This window comes from Paralichthys olivaceus, chromosome 5, assembly GCF_024713975.1.
Source record: "Paralichthys olivaceus isolate ysfri-2021 chromosome 5, ASM2471397v2, whole genome shotgun sequence".
NCBI lineage: Eukaryota > Metazoa > Chordata > Actinopteri > Pleuronectiformes > Paralichthyidae > Paralichthys > Paralichthys olivaceus.
Window position 1 is genome coordinate 20118108 of NC_091097.1, and position 22968 is coordinate 20141075.

The window sequence follows — 22968 nt, forward strand, 5'->3', positions numbered from 1 at the left end:
CCGACGAGGGCCTGTCACACAACAAGTATTGTGTTAGACAAACTGAGTGACATGTAGGTTAAGTGAAAAATGTGCAACTGGGGGAATCGGCCTTTGAGTTAAAACCACAAAATCTGGAAGTGTTGCAAACATGAAGACCCCGCAGGAGCACACAGCTTTTCCCATGAAGCTCAGCGCTGCTGTTGAACTGGGTCGATTGTTGATGAGCCCAAGGCAGTGCCACTCCGCTCGCAGATTCCTGTGTAATGAAGGAGGCGTCTACACTCAGACAAGTCTTTGAGGTGTCTCTGCCAGGTGAGAGTGGTTTTCTGCGAAGCTGGAACATTTGTTTGAGTCGGTGAACCGAATGTTGTCGTCCAGCGCAGCGAACAACACAAATCCTCTCGTAAAACTTATTTACAGCTGTTTTGCTGTGTGGTTTCCAGTTTTATGATGTGTCCCTTTGGTGCAAATTAAAATATGCAATCAGCATGGCTGCACGAGTAAATAGCATCCATGTGTAGTAACGAGACAGAGGCGAAGGCTGAGGATCTCAAAGGAGCACTTTTCCTCTGCCACGCTGAGAGGCCGTGCAGCGTGAGCCAGCGGTGGTGTGTCCAGGACCGTGTCTGCAGACGGACAACAGCACACGCAGATGTGGAAAAAGTCCCTTTGCAGCCAAATGAATCAGACACTTAAACATATGTTCTTTGATTCAAACGTGTCAGTTCGACACTTTAAATGGAAACTGTTTCTGTCTGCATCAGGTCAGCAAGATAGCAAGATAAAATACTTTGCGTTGCTTTTCCAGTCTTTATCAGAACTGTACAAACACTCCATTGCACATATCTAATATTCATATTGTACATATCCTTTTAAGTGTTTACGGTGTCTATTTTCAGATTTTTATTTTTATGCCCAGCACATACGACGGAAAATTCCTGTATGTGCAAAACCTCTCAAACCCACTTTACCTCCTGAGCCACAGTTTCAAATCTTTTTTGCGTTGTGTTACTAAAGAAAATAGAGACTTTTATGTCTTTCAACGCTTCCGTTGCCGAAGCTGTGTCACTAAAACATGACCCATGAGATATATTCTGTTTTCCTCTCTGGCAGAGTCTCAGGCCTTCTAACTGACTTCCTGCCTTTCAGTCCTGATGGCGTCTCCTCTCAATAGGTCACTCGCCCAGATGCTGCTTTTCCTTTCGTGAGCTCCGGCTGGTTCTTCGCTTCAGCCAGATCAGGTGTTGATTTAATCCAGGCTCTCAGTGTTTTATAGCACAACAGACGGAGATGCATTAACCTGGGCTAACAGCGCCGCAGCTCCACTTGTTCCTAACAACACTCTGGTTGACTCCTTACGCAACTGCGTGTAGGAACAGGCGCACAGGCAATCTACAATCTGGACTTGAATGTGCGCTTTCAAAACACTTTTTTGAGACAATCTTTTTTTCATTAAAGTGTGCTGGCACACACACACACACACACACACACACACACACACACACACACACACACACACATGCCATGAGTAGATGCACACAGGCCCAGTCCATGCATCGCTGCCCTGCCAGTCAGGGTGGACGGACTGTGTTCCAACACACAGGTGCAGAGTGTGTGCACGGACAAAGAGCTGCATTGTGTGTACAGATCTTTTCTACATGTTATTTTGGTTATACTGTTTGGACATGTGGGGACAGTGAAATAAGAAGCCCACTCACTGGAGGAGGAATTTCAGATGAATGCAGAGATATGCCAGAGAAGTGATGATGGGAATCTGATGTGGCACTGATCCGTGTATTCATTCTCCCTGTGCTGATCATGATTCTTGTTTAGAGGAGTTTGCTTTTCCTCCCTCGGGTGAGACCAGGAGCATTGGACCCCCAGCCCCCCCCCCGGCAGCACCGGCAGCAGCGGCCCGGTAGGTCTCCTGAAGAACTGGAAAACCATTTGCATTCGCAGCTGCAGCTGCACACTGTGAGAGATGTTTGCAGTGGCATGAGCACAGCTGGTTCCCATTGATGAGAGCTGACCACAGGCCCTCTGAGGTTTGTAGAGATGAGGCTCGATGGAGCAGTTTTCATTTCAAAACAATTAACAGACATCAGATGCGTCTCCAGAGCTGTAAAACGTACAAGTAGTTCATGTAAAACAGCTTCAAACACCAACATCAGCCTTTACACTGAAGAGTCCAATCTGGCACTGATCAGTCGGGCTTTATGTTATTTGTGATTGAGGTGTTTTGACATGAAGTCATACATATTTGAGTTTAAAACTGTAATCACTGCTCATAAAAGTAAATCTTTAAATGGGTGTTTTCCTGGAGCCTCAGGCAGGTCTGCGTGTTTGATTTGAAACCCTACAGGTTGTTGTTATTACGGGCTCAATATTTAAGAGCTGCATCCTCTGGCCGGTTTGTGAGGTGGAGGCAGGACTTTAAATATTCATACTCCACTCTGGGATTTCTCTGAGTGGCTCTTTCACTCTGCTCATCCGCTGCTGCCTGGAAATCATGTTTTTTCACTGAGTGAGACACCCAGAGGGAATGCGAGCGCGGTGCAGCGTATATAAAAGCGGCTGCAGACAGCAGGAGCAGAGGACATGCTTGTGCAACATAACGGAAGGAGGCTGATCGCCAGCAAGAGAAGAGTTTCTGCACAGTGTGTGTTGCATAATGAGGACACAGTTCAGGTGAAGTCTTAAGTCTAAAAGGAGGACGTGACGAGCAACCTCATCTGTGTCAAAGCTTCAGTTATGAGTCATTGTCTTCATCAAACTGGTCGTGATTGTCTCCATGGATTTCTCATTCCAAAGGTAGGTCATTGATCTTTTATCTGATTTAAAACAGGCTGTTCTCCGAAGAGATTCATTTATTTTCACAATGTTGAAAGTTAGGAAATAGAGGAACGCCCACTTTAAAACATAAAAAAATGTGGAGTTAGCTGTGAAATGTTCCTTTAATCAACAGATGAACAGTGATCATTCCTTAGTGTCGTGATGACACATGTGATTTATGGCTCATTTGTTCAACAGCTTCAGTTCAGAGCCGCTGTCTTAATCGCAGTGTTATTGAACATTATTCCAAAGGCAGAATAAATATCTTTAACTGATTCAAAACACAAAGGTTTTGCCCTGGAGCTATCTTTCTGAGTTTTTATTCATTATTGCAGCGTTAAAATGTTGGAAAATAGAAATATCTTCAAGAACGCCCACTTCAAAACATGAAAACGTTTCAAAGAAAATGGAAAAAAAGTTGTCATAGAGTCAAAAATGTGATCGCTGGAAGAGAAATACTCCTTCACCCTGCACAGACTGAGAGAGGTAATGCCTGAGTGTCATTATTACACATGTATCATCATGTATTATCCCCATTAATCACTAATTCACACATTCTATTTTAACAACTATGTCGAAAATGTGGTGACACGTACCAAATACTGAATTAGTTAAAAGAGATTAATATTAAAAAAAATAACATGTAGGTTTTGAAAAAGTGTTAAAAATCAGCACATGAGAACATGTTTGCAGTATTTTATCATTTCTGAAATAACTGACAGTCATGAGGTCATATGTTGAACATGTGAAGTTGACTGATAACGCACATGCAGACTCAGTGGATGTAAATAAACGCTGGATTTATCCCCCTACGCCCTCTGCACGTATGCCGGGTTGTGATCTGGATTTAATGATTTCATGCAGTGACGGCGTCCTCGCTGCTGCTGCTGCTGCTGCTGCTGCTGCTTCCCAGTAACTGCATGTTTCTGAGGAATGCGATGCGCTCGCTGTCAACAGAAACTGCCAGAACTTGTTCAGACTCTTGATGTTGGTGTGAGGCCCAAAGATGTCAGATAGAGCTGAGAGCTAATTAGTTGTGCTTGAGAGATGAGTCATGTTGTCCTGAGGAACTTCAAACCAACAGACAAAACAAAGGTCGAGCAACACGTCAAGATTTGGACGTTGGTGTATTTAACAACCTGTTCAGACTGTACAGGGATTATTTGGGGAGGAGGAGGAGGAGTTGGCTAAAAAAACATTGTTAAATCATGTCACTTCATCTTACTGACATCTGTTTTCACTTTGAATCCTGGCTGGTGTCAAAATCATGACAGTTGCAGCAGCAACAAGTAATAACAAGTTGTTCGTTAACTGCTCTTTCTCCAAAATAAAGAGAGTAGCTGTAATATTTAACATTTTTAAACCGTTAATGTGATAACTTACACTTCCACTGTTAATCTTAAACACTTCTTCACATATCTTACTCGTGTATTTATGCATTTTCTCATATTCTTGATTATTATTTTATTATCTGTGCTAATGTTTGATACTTTATTGTTTTGATTCTTTGTAACTTAGGAGCAAAAGACTGAACAGGAATTTCCGTCTGGATTTTTAAAGCTCTAAAGTTAAAGGTGCATAATACGTACACATCTGTATTTTTTATATTTAATTTATACTTACACTCTCTTGTCTACCTTTCTTTGACTATTGGCTGCTGAAACAAGTTTATCTCCCCATCATAAAGTTGTTGTTTTTTTATCTTATCTTACAGATACTGAGGTTCAAATTGGGATACACGATCATACTAGTTATACCAGATTAGTGGAGTTGAGATATTGGGGGAGGGTGTTGCAGTTCTGTTTTTTTAATCAAAGGGAGGGTCTGAGAGAAATATAAAATTCACCTCTGTCTTCCTGTCATGATGATCCGCTCTCTGTTCCCTCTCAGTATCGTCTCAGCCAGAGGAACCACATCGGGCCCCGGGCTCGGTAGTGATGCTGGCGATGCAACACTACAACTCCTCAGGAATTATGGCCTCCCCCTCCCCCTCTAACGACACCACCATGGTGCGGGAGGCTTGTAATGGCACCCCCCCGACGAGCAACCCCTTGGCTGCAGCCCTCACCATGACTCTGGGCATCTTGTTCAACGTGGTGGCCCTGATCATTCTCGCCAAGGCTTACAACCGCTTCCGTCGCCGGTCAAAGGCCACGTTCCTGCTCTTCGCCAGCTCCCTGGTGGCGACAGATCTGGCTGGACATGTTATCGCCGGAACCCTGGTGTTGAGAATATACTCCACAGTGAACAACTCCACAGTGAACACCACCTCCAGCTGCAGGGACCCTGATGCCTCGTGTCTGTTTTTGGGAAGCTGCATGGTGTTCTTCGGCCTGTGCCCACTTTTCCTGGGTTGTGCCATGGCTGCTGAGCGCTGTCTGGGCGTCACGAGGCCTCTGCTACATGCACGCCTGGTGACCACAGCACGGACTAAAATGGCACTGACCCTCATCTGGCTACTGGCATTATTAGTGGCCCTCCTGCCCTTCTTCAACCTGGGTGCATACACCTATCAGTACCCAGGCACGTGGTGCTTCATCAGGGTGATGGAGGACACTAAAGCCTCGGACCTGGCCTTTGTGATGCTGTTCTCTGGACTTGCGTTGAGTTCTCTGGCCGTGGCCTTTGTATGCAACACCATCAGTGGGATCACGCTGGTGCGAGCCCGGCTAAAGAAGAGGTGCAGCTCCCAGCGCCGCTCGGCCACGTCTAATGACACGGAGATGGTGGTGCAGCTGGTCGGCATCATGGTCACCTCCTGCATCTGCTGGAGCCCTCTGCTGGTGAGTTTGGTCGAAATAATTCCATTTAATAAACATTTGAAGAGGCACATTTGAATATCCCAACATGATGAGATATTCATATTGGATCTGAGTCTGGTTTTTGAAAACACAGATCAGTGTCGCAGGTTTTTTAAAATGTTTTTAAATGTAACATGTCAATATAGCATCATTAATATTTTACAGTCATACAGAAAAAAAATCCTCAAACCCTCTGTTCAGCTCTGGAATGCTGCGCTGTGCAAGTTTCAAACAAGACGAATGTGTTTCATGTTTCTGCAGGTTTGATATCAGCTGTCACTCAGGACAGGTGAAGAGATTTACTGCTCAGGAAGCTAAAACATCTCCACCATCGTTTCAGGGGCCAGTACTTTAGGTGATTAGCAGCTGACTCACTGTTAAGTGCTTTGGTCAAAAGTTTGATTCCCACAAGAAAATATGAGCCGACATCCAGATGCCGACATCACACTGGATGGTAAATGACAGGAAACAGGAAGTCGTGATAATTACAACCGACTAAAAGCAGCGTCCATGAACAACATTAACCGTGACAGGACTTTATGACCATAATAGGAGTTGGCTCACAGCAGCCGCTTTAAAATGAATTTCCTTCTTTTTAATTGCCGTGTATTTAATGTTGGAAAACATGTTTTACGTCTGAGGATGTTGTTGATGTCCCAAAGCAGCAAATGTTTTTATGATCCGTTTACTGGAAATATTTTAGATGTATTTTTCCTCATTATTTTATCTCCACTGGGATTTAAGGAAAAAATGTTTGTTTAGTTTAAGAGCGTTTTTTGTAATGTGAGTAATCACACTCCTCAGCTCCACAAGGTTTAAGTATATATATATTAATATGTAAAAAAAAACTAGAATGACACTCACACAAATCTCCACCAAGGCCCCACAGTCTCCTTGTTAAACCATGAATTAACCTGATCCAGATTTTTATTTTAATCTGCAGCAAATGTGTACGCAGTCATAAATATCAGTCCCCTGAACATGCCACATTTTTATTAAATCAAGATCCTTCAATTATTCCCTGGGAAGAGCAGAGAAAACATGGAAAAACTTCTTTGTCTCACAATCGTAAAAGAAATGTGGATCCGCACCAAAATTGAACGACCCACATCACATCCTGTCACGTTAATCCGCTCAGTAGTTTTTGCATAATCCTGACTATAAGACAGATAAACACACGTAGATGAAAACAGAGTTTCTTTAACTTTAATTCGGTGTGAAGATCCTAAAATATCACATAACTGACGCTGTTTCCTGTTTTTTTTTGTTTTTTTAAGATCTTTGGAGTGATGTCGGCCATGTGGTCCTACAGAAACCCCTTGAGCAGTGACCGGGACACTTACCAGGCTCTGATGGTGACGGGCGTCAGGATGGCGACCTGCAACCAGATCCTGGACCCTTGGGTCTACATCCTGCTGCGGCGGGCCATCCTCAGGAAGATCTACCGCATCACCAAGAAGCAGGCCAGTTTCAAGGGAAGCACTTTTCGCACCACTCGCTGGGACCTCAGCTCCTTTCAGAACTCAGAGAAAACCAGTGGCAATAAGATGATCTGATGGTCAGAACTGAACCTGGCAGCTTTTCAACCTGAACTGACTTCACGCTCAGAAGGTCCCCCGGCGAGGAGAGATTTCTTTCTGGGCGTGTGGGAACGAGGCCACGTTCCCTTCTATTTATAAGGTATAGACTCTAAGTAAAGCCAGATTTCTCGTACATTTGGTTTGAATCCATTATTTCATCAAATAAAAACAGGTGAAACTTGTTGAAATAATTGTTGACACTGACTCAAGATTGGTGGAGTGGCCCCCCCAATACCGCGGCTCCATCTATCACCTGCTGGCGCCATTACCTCTTTGAAACGGTTCGTCACTGAAGCGCAATGAATGGAGGGAAGGACACATTTGAAGGAGCCTTAAAATGGAACAGCCACGCCATCTCGCTGTGACGCCATTGGCCTTTAAATGCAGCCTCCGAAGGATGTAGCCCATGAATCCAGACCAAGCTTCTGGCTCCAAATACGCAAGATGGAAATTGTTAGTACCCAGGATATGATGGCTTCGTGTCCGGATAGTGGGAGGAAGTGGAAGAGCGTCGTCCATCTTTATTTACAGTCCATGTATGAAGAGGTTAAAAGGTGGAAACGAGCCAGTGTTAAACTACAGAGGGAAAACGTCCCGGCTCATTCTAAACTGCTGGGAGCGTATTTCACGATGCAACATGTCTCAGATGTGTGTGTGGCAGTCTGTCCTCTATGAGAGCAGATGTAAGTATAAAGGTGTGCGGGAGAACGATGGATTCAACGCAAGTAGAGACTGTAATCGAGTCTTACGGCGAACATATCAAAGTTTCTTTAAATGATTGTTTTGTTCGGTGACAAAAGTCACTCGTGTAAATGCTCAAATGAGAGAGCAAAAGAAAAGGCTGTGCTCTTACCTCAGCTTGAAGATGTGAAAAACACCATTGTGTGTGTCTGCTGGTGTGATGCTGTGATATGAGTGTGTGTGTCTGTGTGTGTCTGTGTGTGTGTGTGAGAGAGAGAGAGAAGTATTTCCCTCACATGTGAGGACTGAAGTGAAACTCTGTGTTACCAAAGCTAACTATTAAAGGTGAATGTAAAATAAATGGTTCTGTTGTAGTTTGTCCGTGGCTTTGGCTCATTTGTTGAAATGTTCTGAAACAACTATTTTTAATTGGGCATCACGTTAATCTGACAAGTTTGAAAATATCATACACAAAAATGTAATTCATGCTTCAAAAGCTAGTTTTCAGGTCAGTGAATTGGTCAAATCACCAAAATTTAAAGTTTTGTCAAAGTGTGAGATGTACAGCTAAAATGTTTAGATGTTCTTACACCATGGCAGTCAACTTATGTATAAATCTGTATTTTGACAGTGACAGTGAACGCTTCCTATCAGAAGAAACGAAAATATTGATTTTGTCGAGTCTTTCAGAATTGCACCAGTAACAAGACGTAAGGACTCAATGATACTGAGGTATGCATGCTGTAGACTTAACTAGTAGGATGCAAACACCTACGTGTCACATAGTGACAGCAGTTCTAGCCATTCCTGGATGTGCTGTTGGAATGGGTGATGCAAGGTGAGGGAGATAAATTGGGATGCTGTGGGAGACATCTTCAGACTTGGGGGTGACAATAGCTCACGTTATGTAACATCCACCGACAGGTTGCTCAAAGATCTGCGGTTCCACGGACAATCCCTGCGACAGACCATAAAAGAAACATCACACACTGCGGAACTCTGCAGCCGGTGGCTCTGGATCAGGAGGGAAGAGTTCTGATCAACCTGCGGTGGGCCTGCCTCAGGAGAGGGTGTCTTGTTATTAAAAGGCCGAAACACCTGATGATGCTAAAGTACACACCTGAAGATATATCCATAACATCTGCTTACATCAACTGGCGATATGAGCATTAATGTCAATAATTGTACAACGTACAATGGATATTCTCCATCTTGTCCTATTTTCTAAACTGGGACAGTGTTTGGTTTAAAAAGGCAAAGAGGTAGTGATGTCTGATCTGAGGGCCACATGGCTTTCATGGTTCTGCCATACAAGCCCGTAGCCAATCAGATTTATCTTTAGCCTTCGCGTTCCGTCAAGTTCAGTCTGTGTCGTTCATGACAAGGACAACACACAAACCCCCCCCCCCCCCCCCCCATCATAGTGGTGAGTAGATCATGAGTATATTTACATTTTTCTATCAACTAGATTCTTTACTCTGAATACAGAAACATGGAGAACAGTGAACACAGAACATGGAGAACACAGAACATGGAGAACATATAACATAGAGAACATAGAACATGGAGAACACAGAACATGGAGAACATACAACATAGAGAACATATAACATGGAGAACAGTGAACTTAGAACATGAAGAACACAGAACATGGAGAACATACAACATAGAGAACATAGAACATGGAGAACAGTGAACTTAGAACATGAAGAACACAGAACATGGAGAACATACAACATAGAGAACATATAACATGGAGAACATATATCATAGAGAACATAGAACATGGAGAACAGTGAACTTAGAACATGAAGAACACAGAACATGGAGAACATACAACATAGAGAACATATAACCATAACATGGAGAACATATAACATGGAGAACAGTGAACATAGAACATGGAGAACATATAACAGAGAACATATAGAACATAGAACATAGAGAACACAGAACAAATAGAACATAGAACATATAGAACATGGAATATATAGAACATAGAACAGAGAACATAGAGAACATATAGAACATATAGGACATAGAACATGGAGAACACAGAACATAGAACTTAGAACATATAGAACATGGAACATAGAGAACATAGAATATATAGAACACAGAACATATAGAACACAGAACATATAGAACATAGAATATATAGAACACAGAACATATAGAACACAGAACATATAGAACATAGAATATATAGAACACAGAACATATAGAACATAGAACTTAGAACAGATTAACAATTGTTGAAAACCTCAATTGAAAATCTCCATCACAGGCCACGCCCCTGATACCATGCCCTCCGAAGTCGCAGCCAATGGGAAAACAGTATCGCGCAACCTCTATCCAATCGGCTTCGTCGCTCCTTGTTTCGGGGCGGGGCTTCCACACAGGTTTCCATTTGCGCCCCAGCAGCAGAAGTCTGGAGGAGCAGCGCAGCAGCGTCCGTGAGCCGGTCAGTGACTCGAATCTGTGTAATGTCTTCTGTCTGTGAACACGGGGGTCAGTGCTGGATGTTCTCGCGACACCAGGGACACTAACCAAGCCGGCGCGGTGCGCCCTAGCGCGGGTAGCTCTGAGCAGCAGAGGCGCATCTGTTCGGCTTTGTTAGGCTAAGCTAACACGCTAAGCGCTAACTGTGGCTAATCATTGAATGGGGTCTCGGTGCGGACCCCTCGACCATCTTAGCTGAGAGGCAACACGCTGATGTTTTAGTGGATCTTCTGCTGGAGTAAAGAATCACCTGGTGTCATTCGTGTGGTTGTGTAACCGTGTCGGGTGGGCGCTGCTCGGGTGGGTGCTGAGTGTTTTTTTATGGGGGGGGGGGGGGTTGTTAGCTTGTTAGCTAGCCGTCGCCTGTCAGCTTGAATTAAAATGGCGTCTGTTTTTAAATTCCCCCGATGGAGCGGTGAGGTCCGCGTCCCGAGCTGTTGGAGCTCTTCTTCAAAACCCCTGAAATATAAGAAGCTACGATGCAGGATTAACATGAGAGTCATTAGCTCCTGGTTTGTTTTGTTGCTGCTGAACCTGTTGGCTTCTGCAACTTGTTGACTGCAGCTTAAATGGTTGATGTTATCATTGATTCTCCCTGACCACAGTAATATGCAGTCAGGTTATTAGACTTTGAGATCAGTCTGATTATTGTGACGTTGCACTCGCTCGTCTCTTTTCTTGGTTAAAACAACAGCAGCAATCTGTGCGTTGTGCACGTGAATCTGTCCGTGACCGCGAAGCTTGGATCAGTAATACAAACACCCGTCTCTGCCTGTGAAAGTAGGGCTGCATTGTGTCCCTGAGGCATGTGATGCTGTGCCAACAACCTCCTTCTGTCTCTACAGCTGGTGACAGCTTTATTTCAGGGAGAGAAAAACAGCCCCCCTGTTCATCGGCTTGAGAAATACCCATCGGACAGATTCAGTGTTTTCTGAAATATCTTGTGTCTTACTTTTCTGACCTTTTCAGATTGAATGTTACATTTTGTGTATGATTTCCCCTCCAGAGACGGACTGCCACATTGTCATCTGCTGCAAGGACGACCTATTCTAACACTGTCCTTCACTGAACATAGCAACAATGGTAATTATATCATTTAAGTCTCAGTTTCATTTGAAGCTGCATATCTGTGTGATTTTCGGACAACAGTAACACTGATCCTTCTGTTGAGCACCACTGATAACAGAGCTAACAAACATGTCACATCCCACAAAGAACTAGTGCCAGTGTTTTGTTCTGCCAGTCTGCCCAGGGCTTTAGAAGCACATGCTGCGCCTTCCACGCCACAGCTCTGCTTTAAATTGGCTCTGGCTGCCTGTGCGCACATTTGCCTTGTGTAATCACTGGTGTTGGAAGCTTGGCATAGACATGAGGCTCTGCTACTTAGCGTTTTTTATTTTAATCAAAGCCAAGTGAGTGACAGAGGAAGTAGGTCTTTCAGTTTAATGATGTAGAACCTTCTAATCTTTATAAATACCTCGCAAAGATCTATCACCTCTGCTGCATAAGTCACACAATTTCATTTGCAGTACTGTTGTCGTCTCTTATCACCACAACCTCTCTTGACATCTTAGTCTGTGTCTTGTACTGTCTAACTTCCCACCTGGGTGCCTTTGTCGGGCACCATTTGTGGTATGATTTGGTGAAAACCCTGCCACAACTGGAACCACTTTCTCATTTCTCCTTTATTCGTGATCTTGCGTGTTTTCATCACCAGCCTCCCCCGATGCGCCACCGCTCAATGCGTGTCTTCATGAATGATGACCGCCATGTCATGGCCAAACACTCAGCCATCTACCCAACTCAAGAGGAGCTGGAAAGTGTTCAGAACATGGTGTCTTACACAGAGCGGGCCCTCAAGGCGGTCTCGGATTGGCTTGATAAGCAGGAGAAGGGAGTGTCTAAGCCTGAGTCAGATGGCACAGACACAGATAAGGAAAGGTGAGGAGATGTAATTTCTTCTGTTCAGTTAGTAAGAAGCCTCTGACCACATGTCCCTTTTTGTACTTATCCTCTGTACTTATTTATTTTTGAAGTGAGCAGAAAGACCAGGCCACTCGCACTCTGCGAGGTGTAATGAGGGTGGGTCTGGTTGCCAAAGGGCTGCTACTGAAGGGGGACCTGGACCTGGAGCTGGTGCTCCTCTGTAAGGACAAGCCTACGACCAATCTGCTGAAGAAAGTGTCTGAGAACCTTGTTACTCAGCTCAAGGTAAGAACAAACCGCTGGTAATTCAGTGTTCAATATAATGTGATCCCCTTCGTATTAGAGCCTAAGCGGGCCACAGAAGAGTATAAACAATATTCAAGCCAATATCCATTATCTAGTCTGACTGAGCAGATGTGGATTGTGGGTATAAGCTTCTCGTTGGAAGCCCATGTCAGCCGGCATCAACACGATTTAGCTGATCATAGCTGGAGGAGCTATCTTTTACCTTTTATCTGTGAGAGGCTCATCATCCTGCAGATTTATCAGTTCAGCTCTAATTGTCATACCTATCACAGCCGACCCTACACAGTTGATCACTGGCTGCGTGTGTTGACATGATAAAGGAATCTGTTGAAGTGATGGCTTATTGGAGCAGCTGTAGGGTTTGACTTGTTGTTATCATGTGCTGTGATTTCTCATGACTGAATCTTTTCGCAGCTGATCGTAGAAGACAAGTATGTGGTGACCCAGAACATCCGCGAGGCGAGTATCATCATCAAGAATGCCAAGGAGCCCCCTCTCACCCTCACCATTCACTTGACTTCCCCTTTGGTTCGTGAGGAAGTTGAGAAGGCTGCCGCCGGTGGTAAGCTCCTGCACAAGGACCATATTGTTGTTTCTCTTCCTTCTTTAGTGGCGTCCTGCCTCCAGCAGGGAGGCCAGGCAGGCAACCAGACTAGACAGATATTGTTTATTGGGCCTTCAATGGAGCTAGGGGACAAGAAATGCACCGTCACATAACCAAACTGTGCTATGCTTATAGCTCTCTAGCCACTCTCGTAGTTCCATGTAATGTAATTGTACATTTTTGATGGCCCAATATACAGTATAGGGCAGGTAGTTTACTGACTGTTGAAGACTTTTCTTCCCCTTGATGATCAAGGTCACCAATGAAATGAAGGCTTACTGAGAATTTAACCAAATACAAAAAGAGAGACCACTTTGTTTGCATGTGTTTTATCATTGATGATGAACGGTTTGCATTGCAGCAAAAATGAGTAGCAAAACGTGGTGAAACTGACTTTGGTTATGAGACCCAGCAGTGGGCTTTTGACTGTCTGATGTTCCATAACAGGGAAGGCTCCGGCTTACAGATAACGACACGGGACGTTTGATTCTGCTCCTAAACTGGGGGATCAGCCCCAGTTGTTAGGTAGCAGTACAGTTTATGCAATTTGATCGTGTTTACAATATTTTAGCTTTATTTTAGCTGATACAAATACAAAGAACCATTTCCAGTAGTTAATATTCTAGTTGAGAGATCTCAGGAGTCGTGAGGATCTCGGTTGTTGCAGCTGTCAAACCGTGTCCTTATCTTTAGCCCTGTCTGAACAGTGATGCCCAGTTTGGGTCTTGCTCTTAAGCCATCAGTTTTGCTGCAGTGTGGACCTGTTTTGAGACCCACTTTTTGTGCATCTGATAACTTCTGCCTGTGGTTCCAATTCTGATTCTCTCTGTCAAGCCTTCTAGTTTGTCAATTTTTAGGGACGCTGGACCTTTGACCAACTGGCCGCTCTCTGTCTCGGAAGGGGCAAAGTGCAGTGTACCCAGTATAGGGGCGAAGGGGAGGGCCTCTACCTCCTGTTAGCGCTAGAAAAGAAAAGCATTGAAGCGTCCATTTGAGTTCAAGCAATCACGAAGAGACAACCTCCCATTTGTCACAATCAGATATATTTAACCCATTAAGACCAGAAGCAACAAATGCGCGTTTAAACCTTTAAAACCAGGTTCGATGTTTGCACACTCAGTGAGACGTGAGCATCTCATCCATGATAAAAATCAAATCCTCGTGGGAAGTGTAGTTTTGTTAGCGCTCTTTTCATGCAATGTAGCGTTTCAGATTATGTCTGAAGAAGTCACATGACATACTGAAGCAGATATCATCGGAGTTGTATTGATGATGAAAATAATAAGGAAGAAGATTCAGACCCAGATGATGTTTCAGTCAGAAAGAGACATGTTTGAGGAGCAGGAAGAAGAAGGGGGGGGGTGGTTTGTGGAAACAGCAATGATTTATAATGAAAGCCAAATGTTTAAGCTTTAAAACTTTTTTTATGTCACGTCTCTTTCTGCCTAAGAGGCTGAAAAATAAAAGCTTTTGTAAACGCTAATAAGTTTAAAAGGGTCGATGCTTAGGTTTTACAATGCCTTTCTATTCAGCGCTTTAGGTCTTCATGGGTTAAAGTTCACATTCCTTTTAAATATTAGAGATTCTGTAAATGACTTTCATTTTTTTACTAAAGTAAAGATATAATCCACTTCACAACACTGTTGATCTGGTGGGTTTTAAGTTTAAAACCTGTTTGCTAGCCCGTGCAAAAAAAAAAAACATATTGACTGGGAGGTTGGGAGCGTTTGATGGTTCTCCAGTGGAGGGGTCCCCCTCCCCTTCCCCCTCCTGCCTGTGGTTTGGGAAGGCTGCCTGTGTTCCCCCTGGCCGGCTGACAGAACTCCCCTTGGTCAAACTGTACCTTGTCTTCTTATTCCACCTGCCAATAGAAACGCTTTCAGTCAACGATCCCCCGGATGTTCTGGACAGGCAGAAATGCCTAACTGCCTTGGCGTCTCTCCGCCACGCTAAGTGGTTCCAGGTTTGGATCTTGCCTTTATTTGTCTCTAAAACAGAAGTAGTTTTGAGTTTGGTTCTATGTTCCTTTGTCATTTATTTGGGCGTTCAATGTGTTTTTTCTTCTTTTTTTTTTATTTCTTTACTCTTTTTGAAGTGCTCCTCCTGTAGTAATACTTGACGATCTGGGTGTTTGTTTCTCAGGAAACCTTTGTCATTACACTGCTGTAGAGTTGCTTTGCTCACTTAACAGGTTCCTACTGCAGTGCCATTTTAAAAGACCGTAATTGCTGCTTTTTAGTCGCCGAGTTCATTAGTTTCACTCAGAAAATCTGGGACTAATACATCACGTGTCCAGGTGCAATATTTCTATTATACAATCATTGGTGTGACTGAGTAATTCCCATATTTATGCAGGTATTTTTTGCTTCCATACTCTGTAGTTTTGAAAAGAGTTCTTTTTTTTTTTTAATAGTGAACCATGTTGCTAATAACTCATAGTACCGTGGCCTGTGTCATCTTTGGCTTTCACACTATAATAATGTTGTGTTCCATCTCTGCAGCTTGTTTTTGTAGTGTGGCCTCAACCTTTCCTGCTCTCTGGCTGTTTCGTTACTGTGTGCTACCAAATCAACAGGAATATTGCACCTCGAGTCATAGTTTATCTTTTTTTTTTTTTTTTTTTAATTGCCTCTGACTTAACCATTACCCCTTTCAGTGACGGCACTCATCAGCGCGTTCTTATTTGAATAGTTCACTTGGTTCTCATGTTAAACTTGGTCTTAAGTTTGAGGTGATTCAATTGACTCCTTTCCTCTTGATCTTTAGTGATAAGCATGATTTTGTTTTCATTCAAACAAATGTTTTATGTCTGATAACTTCACCATCAATCGTCTTGGCTATTGACCCTACAGCTTTAATTGTGAATGGTCATAAGTAGTGTTTCCCAAAAACTTACCATTATCCTCTGATATCCCTGAATGTCTCCATAATGACAAAGTTAAGCTGTTAAAGTCTGTGTGGCTTCATTTTTATTAATTTCCATTAACTTGGATATTTTGGTGAATTGCTTTATGCCCCACACGCTCTTCCTCTTTGACTAAGGCTTCCTGTCATCCTCGTGCCCCTTCCTCCCCCTCCTCTGCTTGTGTCTCCAGGCCAGAGCTAACGGACTCCGCTCCTGTGTCATTGTCATCCGGATTCTAAGGGACCTGTGCGCCCGTGTCCCCACATGGGCTCCGCTTCGTGGTTGGGTGAGTCCCCTTTACGGCCTCAACACACTAATCTTTGTGAAACTCTGCTCCTCGTGGCTGCTGAGAATAGATGTATATGTAATAGGGTCTTTTTTTTTTTTTTAACTGTTTTGGCTGCTGAGACCATCATAGTCATCTTTACGAACTTTCACACAATCATTTGTCTGCCTAGATACAAAAAAAGCAAGGCACCACCATCACAGTTAAATCACAGCGATGCTATCTAACGCAGTGACCTAGAATCTCTCTGTGCTAGTAGCCGAGCTTAAAAATAGCTTCCTCGAACAACGTCTCCCTCTCTCCCCTGCTGTGCAGCCTCTGGAGCTGATCTGTGAGAAAGCCATTGGTACAGGGAACCGGCCCATGGGGGCAGGAGAAGCTCTGCGGAGAGTTTTAGAGTGTCTGGCGTCAGGAATCCTCATGGCAGGTATGTATGCAGAGCTTCTTCTCCAGGGTTGTTTTTAATTTTGTTAGAATTGCACTGTTGAATCTCATATTGCATCTTTTTCAAATGATTTTTTATCTGCGTTGTAGATGCTGCTGGAATCTCTGACCCATGTGAGAAGGAGTCCAAAGATGCTATTGGTCACTTGGACCACCAGCAGAGGGAAGACATCACAGCAAGTGCACAAGTGAGTAAGATACATTCGTATGTGCGCTCGATAAGTGAACGTGAAATTCCCTCCCGCTCACTGTCCGTTGTTTCCTCAGCATGCCTTAAGGTTGTCAGCTTTTGGACAGCTTCACAAAGTGCTCGGAATGGATCCCCTTCCCTCTAAGATGCCCAAGAAACCTCGTAGTGAGACTCCGATTGATTACATAGGTAATTCATATTTAAATACACAGTCAGACTCCAGAATATGTACATATAATTATTATGTTTGTACCTTGTTATGGGAAATAAATTTGTGTTTGTGTTTCAGTGCAAATCCCACCCAGTACGGCGTATGCTCCACCGATGAAGAGGCCCATTGAGGAAGAGGAGGGAACTGATGACAAGAGTCCCAACAAGAAGAAGAAAAAACTGCAGAAGAAATGTAAGTATTTCTTTAAGCTTGAAACACAATTCATCAAATCATTCAAATTCAAATTGAAAAGGTCAGTTTCTTGCTATGGGTTGTAATTAACGTCTCCATTCTGTGCTTTCCACCAGCTCCAGAGGACAAGGCCGAGCCTCCCCAGGCCATGAACGCTCTGATGAGGCTCAACCAGCTGAAGCCGGGGCTCCAGTACAAACTCATATCCCAAACTGGCCCGGTTCACGTTCCCGTCTTCACTATGGCTGTAGAAGTGGACGGCAAGACGTTTGAAGCTTCTGGTCCATCCAAACGCACGGCCAAGCTGCACGTAGCTGTAAAGGTGAGCGCAGCATTTCCAGCGAGGTGTTAATTTAAGATTTAAGATTCGTTGTTATTTTAACAGAGTTGAATCTGTGTCTCTTTCAGGTCCTGCAGTACATGGGTCTGCCCACAGGGGTGGAGGTAAAGACTACTGATTCAGTCAAACTAGACGAGACAGAAGCTGTTCTCAAAGTGGAAGAGTTGAAGCCAGTGGTACCGCCCATTGAAACGCCCGCGGCTGCCACAGGAGCAGCCAGTGCAGACGCCACTGATGCTGGAGAGGTACGCAGCTTCTCTCTTTGTATTAGCGAGTGACAGCTGGGTATTTTTCCCTGTAAGGCTGAACGCTCTCATGTCACTGTCTCACTCTCTCAGACTGCTCGCCAACAGGGACCAATCCTGACTAAACACGGCAAGAACCCCGTAATGGAGCTCAACGAGAAGCGCCGCGGACTCAAGTACGAGCTCATCTCAGAGACGGGCGGCAGCCACGACAAACGCTTCGTCATGGAGGTGGAGATCGATGGTCAGAAGTTCCAGGGCACAGGATCCAATAAGAAGGTGGCCAAGGCTTATGCTGCCCTGGCTGCACTGGAGCGTCTCTTCCCCGAGGGCTCTGTGGCCGAGGCTGCTAAAAAGAAAAAGGGACCCCCCATGGTAAGCACCGAGGTGGATTCTTCTTTTTTTGTCCAGGCTCAAAGTCATGTGTGCCCCCTTTGCGTATTTAAAGTTAAACTGAAGGTAAATTATTATACTTTAACTGTAAACTGCTTTCAGATGTGCAGTGATTTATCTCCTGAATTCATCAGAGGGGCAGTATGTACGGACGCGGATGCTTAATGTTCATATGTCAAAGGCAAACTCTGCAGAAACTGAATTGTGCGGACATTCTCCAGTGTTCATGTCTTAGAAACAGCTTCACTGTGTGGAAGGAGGAAATATTCAAACTGATGAATGAGCTCCAGTCGTATCCTCGTGTCCTCAGCAGCAGACGCGCCGTAATGAAATGTTAATGTCCTCTTCAGCACACTCCAGGTTTTGGAATGATGGGAGCCTCTGGAGGTGGAGACGCAGGTCTGCACAGAGGCAGAGGAAGAGGTGGACGAGGTCGTGGAAGGGGCAGGGGCTTTAATAACGGAGGAGGCTACGGCCAAGGAGGTGAAAAAGCACACTGTCGACATATTGCCTGAACTGGTAAAGAGTTAGCAGACACGAGTATTTGATTCAAAGCAACATATTCAATGTGTCTTCCTTCCAGGTGGCTTCGGAACATATGGTTACGGGAACAACGCTAACGCCGGATACAGTGAGTATTCATTTGATCTCTTTTAATCCTGGGTACAGGCTCTTCTCTTAGGCTGCAGTTTCATTTACCCTGTGAGAAATCCAGTGAAAGGTCTAAAACACTGTCGGCATGTTGATGTTTCCTGGACCTGCACAGGACTCTGGAACATCTCACCTGTTTTTTTATCAGAGAATGTAACGTAATGCTGAAAACAAAAACACCACCATGTGTTAATACCAGACCCTGTTGGGATGTTCCCAGTTCATATATTTTACATTTCTCTGCTTTAAGCCACAGGATTGAATCTGTTTTTTGACAAGTCCCCTCTTATGAGACACCTTTTCGTCCTTCTGGCAGCCTGTTCTGAGGACTGACCTACCAGAGCGTGACAGGAGCAGAGAAATCTAAAAACCCAACAACTTAGTTTAAATGTAATCTGACCAAACGAGTCATTCAACTGCCAACTTTTTATGGCAGAAAACAAATCTAATTTTGATATTTTTCCCCTTTTCTCTGCCCCTGTCTCACTCTTTAGGTGACTTTGTCTCAGACTGCTATGGCTACCACGAGTTTGCGACATAGATCTTCCCTCAGTGTTTTAGAAAATCATAAACAATCTTGTAGAGAGGATTAAAAAAAAAAAAAAAAAGAAAGAAATGGACAAAATCCACAATAGCGTTGCAACAGCATCATGAACTCCCTTCACCACCAAGTCCGCAACCCTGGGAATAAAGCGTCAACGACCTCTCCGCCCTGTCTTGCCAATCCACTTGTCACGTTCTGAAGCCTCCAGGAGAGAATCTGTCCCTGCATGCACGTAGCCATAATTCAACTCCTGTTCTCTCAACTTGCCGTGGACGTCCCCGAAACAGCCGGACCTCCCCTGAAGCGCGGGGCTGGTTTACTGTAGAGTGTCTCCACGTGTCAGAACTGCGACATGGCTTTTGTTCCTGGATCAGGATTTGAGTGAAAGCCCGTAGGAGCTGGACAACATACTGCCTTTTGCATATTTGTCGAGAAAGCAGCAGCAACGTGGACTGTCTCTGTCTCCGCGCTGTTTACCGAGATGATGATGATGATGATACCGAGAAAAATCTTAGCATGAGTTGTTTTTCTGTCGTTGTCATGCCTTCCTGTCACATGCATTGAGCCTATTTAGTATTTTCTGTTTATATGAAGTTTGCAGTTTCTGTGTGATATCAGCAACACTGTTTAGTCACAGCTACACTGAATGCATGATGGTCTTACTTTGGCAGTATGTGGTTATCGCAGTGTTCCATCTGTAACAGCATCAGACGCTGACGGACTGAGCTTGTTGGCAGGAGGTTTGCACACAGATCTGCTGAAATGGAAAGTCTGATGTTCGATTACCTTTTTTTTTTTATGATTTTTGTTTTTTTTTTTATAAATAAATGTCACCATTCACTCCTGTCTTACTCAAGGGTCTGAATTTATTAATTAATTACTGTGCCAATATGCAAGCGGTAATATAAAATATAATATATCCCGTTGTGCCTGTTTTAAGACCGTGCTGTTATTTCCCAGGTTACTATAACAACGGTGGCACAAACGGAGGAGCCGGGGCAGCCAGCAGCCCATCGGGTGGCCCTCCAGCCAGCACGCCCCCGGATACGGCGCCGGGCCCCTACGGTTCGTACTACCAGACCGAAGGAGGCTACGCTGCCACTGCTGCCGCCAAGGCCCCGAAAAAGAAACCCCCCATGCACAAGGGAGCGAAGGCAGCATTTCCAGGTCCCCCGGGGACAAACAGTGTATCTGCAGGGGGCTACCCGTCCAGCAGCCCCCCAGGGCAGGCTCCCTATAGCCAGTATAGCCAGGGTTATGGGCAGGGGAAGAAGAATTTTAACCAGAACCAGGGTGGAACAGGTGGATACATGTACAGCACCGCCTATCCCAGCCAGGTGACGGGGGGCACTGGAGGGAGCCAAGACTATAGTTATGAAGGTGAGTCAAAGGACGTTTCTTCGTTCAGACATTTCCTCGAGTGTTTCCTATCTTCCTCTTGACAACAGCATCAAGCTTATTATTAGAGTCCTTTCTGCTGACGAGCACAACGGAAACGCTTTCCTGTTCCAGCAGGACTTTCCATCTGCCCACGGAAACCAAAACCACCACGCGGCTTGCTGACCACATTACTCTGCTTGATTGCTCAGCCAACTCGCAGTTTCTGATTTCTAATTCCTGTTTTGATTGACATTTGGAAATATTTGAATATTTAGAGCTGTAAGCGTTTGTGATGGAAATCTGCTGGAAGCTGGTTGAAAGGAAAGAACTCAGGCTTGATGCTTCAAAGAAACCAGAAGGTGGATCAATAAACTGTCACCCACTGGAGAGAATGGAGTATGTGTGGAGTGAGAGTAGTGTCGGGGTCCGTTCTTGTTTTGTTCCACCAAATCATAGCCAGGTTCTTTATTAAGATGTGTGTCTGATGATGAAGTTTTGTGGTAGAACTTGTAAATACATGTGCAATAATGAGACTCCCACATTTAAAATATCTTAAAATGCATTTGGTTAAAATTCAGATTTGTGAAGAAATGATATTCTTATTATCCAATATTAAATTACCTTGAGCAACTTCATGTCATTTTGATTTAATTTAATTTCTATAATCTTATTTCACTCTCTCTTTCCTGTTAGGCTTCAACCAGTCCACTTACAGCTCACAGGGAGGAGGAGGCGGAGGAGGCAGCGGCAACAACAACAACAACCCGGGCTTCGGCAACAACCACTCACAGTACCACAACCCAACGGGCTACGGCAGAGGGGACGGAGGCATGAACTACCAGTACAGATAGACTTTGCCTCTGTGTGTGAAGCCTTCTCCAAAGAAAGTGATTGACGGCTTGACTGTGCGCGCTGCCTTTTACATGTTCTTCGCTTCTGTGCTTTTGAGTTTATATGTAGCACACGTGGGCACAAAGTGAGATGTCAGACCCGGGTCGTGGCTAAGTTTAGTGGTCTGTTTCAGTGGTCTGGTCAGTTCTTAGTCCTGTGGTTTAAGGTTATTCTAATTTAGTTTTCTATTTTTAAATGTGCTACCAGTCGTCATCCTCATCACTCAACATGAAGACTGATGTTACAAGTTACTCACCTCCTCTGGTTTGGTTTCTTTTCTCCTGAAGACTTGTGTGAACGAATAATCTTTTCTCATATGGAATTAGTAAAATCTTGTAGTTTGAAACTACGAAGGTTGTTGTATTTTTTGTAACAATTCTACTGAACCAAGTTCTGATGTTTTATCCTCATCTCTGCTCAGTGTAGCTTTTTGATTGGGTGGGATTTGTTCTTGTTGTATGTATAACAGTGTGTATTAATAAATGATTTTTATTTTGAATGGAGGTCTCAAGGGTTTGTGCCACTGATACCACCGTTAATAAGTGGTTAAATCTATGGCCTGTTAATGAGAAAGTTTCCTCAAAGAGAGGGTAAGTGAAAATTATGATTAACTTTTTAATATAGCAGCTTTAAACAGTGATTAGGTGCTGTATAAGAAAAATATGAGAAACAAAAAAACTATGTTAAGGATGAGGGAAGAATAAAACTAATCAATCAAAACATAAAATTATTTAAACATTGAGTGGGATCAGAATTAGGAGAAATAACAGGAAATAGTGTATGACCTCAAATTAGTCCTGAAAAATATTTCCAGGCTCCACGTCTTTGTGATCAAATAAAGCTAAAATAGAGGATAATTAGATTTTATATAAAGAGTAAACATATGTTTCAAATGAAATAAGAAATAACTAAAAATACAAGTAACAAAGTTAATGAACCAGCATTTTATCAAATTAATGCAAGATTAATATTAATTTTTCATGTTCTCAGAGGCAAAGCAAAATACAGGCAGTGATGAAAATGTATTATTTATGTTTCTATTTATAGTCTAAGTAATTATTTTAAATGTTTTAAAGTATTAA

The 22968-nt window shown here is 43.7% G+C and overlaps 2 protein-coding genes across 8 annotated transcripts; both read left to right on the top strand.

Annotated features, from left to right (window-relative positions):
- The first annotated feature begins 2457 nt into the window (after positions 1–2457).
- On the top strand, positions 2458–8250 carry LOC109643069 (prostaglandin E2 receptor EP1 subtype-like). 2 transcript variants are annotated; one of them, XM_069525241.1, is made up of 4 exons: positions 2458–2793; positions 4333–4388; positions 4705–5597; positions 6893–8250. In XM_069525241.1, the coding sequence occupies exons 3-4, from the start codon at positions 4752–4754 to the stop codon at positions 7169–7171; spliced, it is 1125 nt and encodes a 374-aa protein (XP_069381342.1). In that variant the 5' UTR covers positions 2458–2793; positions 4333–4388; positions 4705–4751; the 3' UTR covers positions 7172–8250. The 2 variants fall into 2 exon arrangements, with proteins under 2 accessions (XP_069381342.1, XP_019963629.1); XM_020108070.2 differs by lacking the exon at positions 4333–4388 and having other exon boundaries at positions 2461–2793.
- Positions 8251–10224: 1974 nt separating this feature from the next.
- ilf3b (interleukin enhancer binding factor 3b) lies at positions 10225–22385 on the top strand. 6 transcript variants are annotated; one of them, XM_020108072.2, is made up of 18 exons: positions 10225–10340; positions 11385–11461; positions 12096–12319; positions 12415–12589; positions 13025–13172; positions 15086–15177; positions 16310–16405; positions 16721–16832; positions 16940–17037; positions 17117–17228; positions 17329–17442; positions 17559–17764; positions 17851–18027; positions 18121–18402; positions 18771–18903; positions 19004–19051; positions 20576–20995; positions 21689–22385. In XM_020108072.2, exons 2-18 carry the CDS (start codon positions 11459–11461, stop codon positions 21844–21846), a joined length of 2598 nt encoding a protein of 865 aa, XP_019963631.2. In that variant the 5' UTR covers positions 10225–10340; positions 11385–11458; the 3' UTR covers positions 21847–22385. The 6 variants fall into 6 exon arrangements, with proteins under 6 accessions (XP_019963631.2, XP_019963633.2, XP_069381027.1 ...); XM_020108074.2 differs by having other exon boundaries at positions 18136–18402; XM_020108073.2 differs by lacking the exon at positions 10225–10340 and adding an exon at positions 10655–10678.
- Positions 22386–22968: the final 583 nt, after the last annotated feature.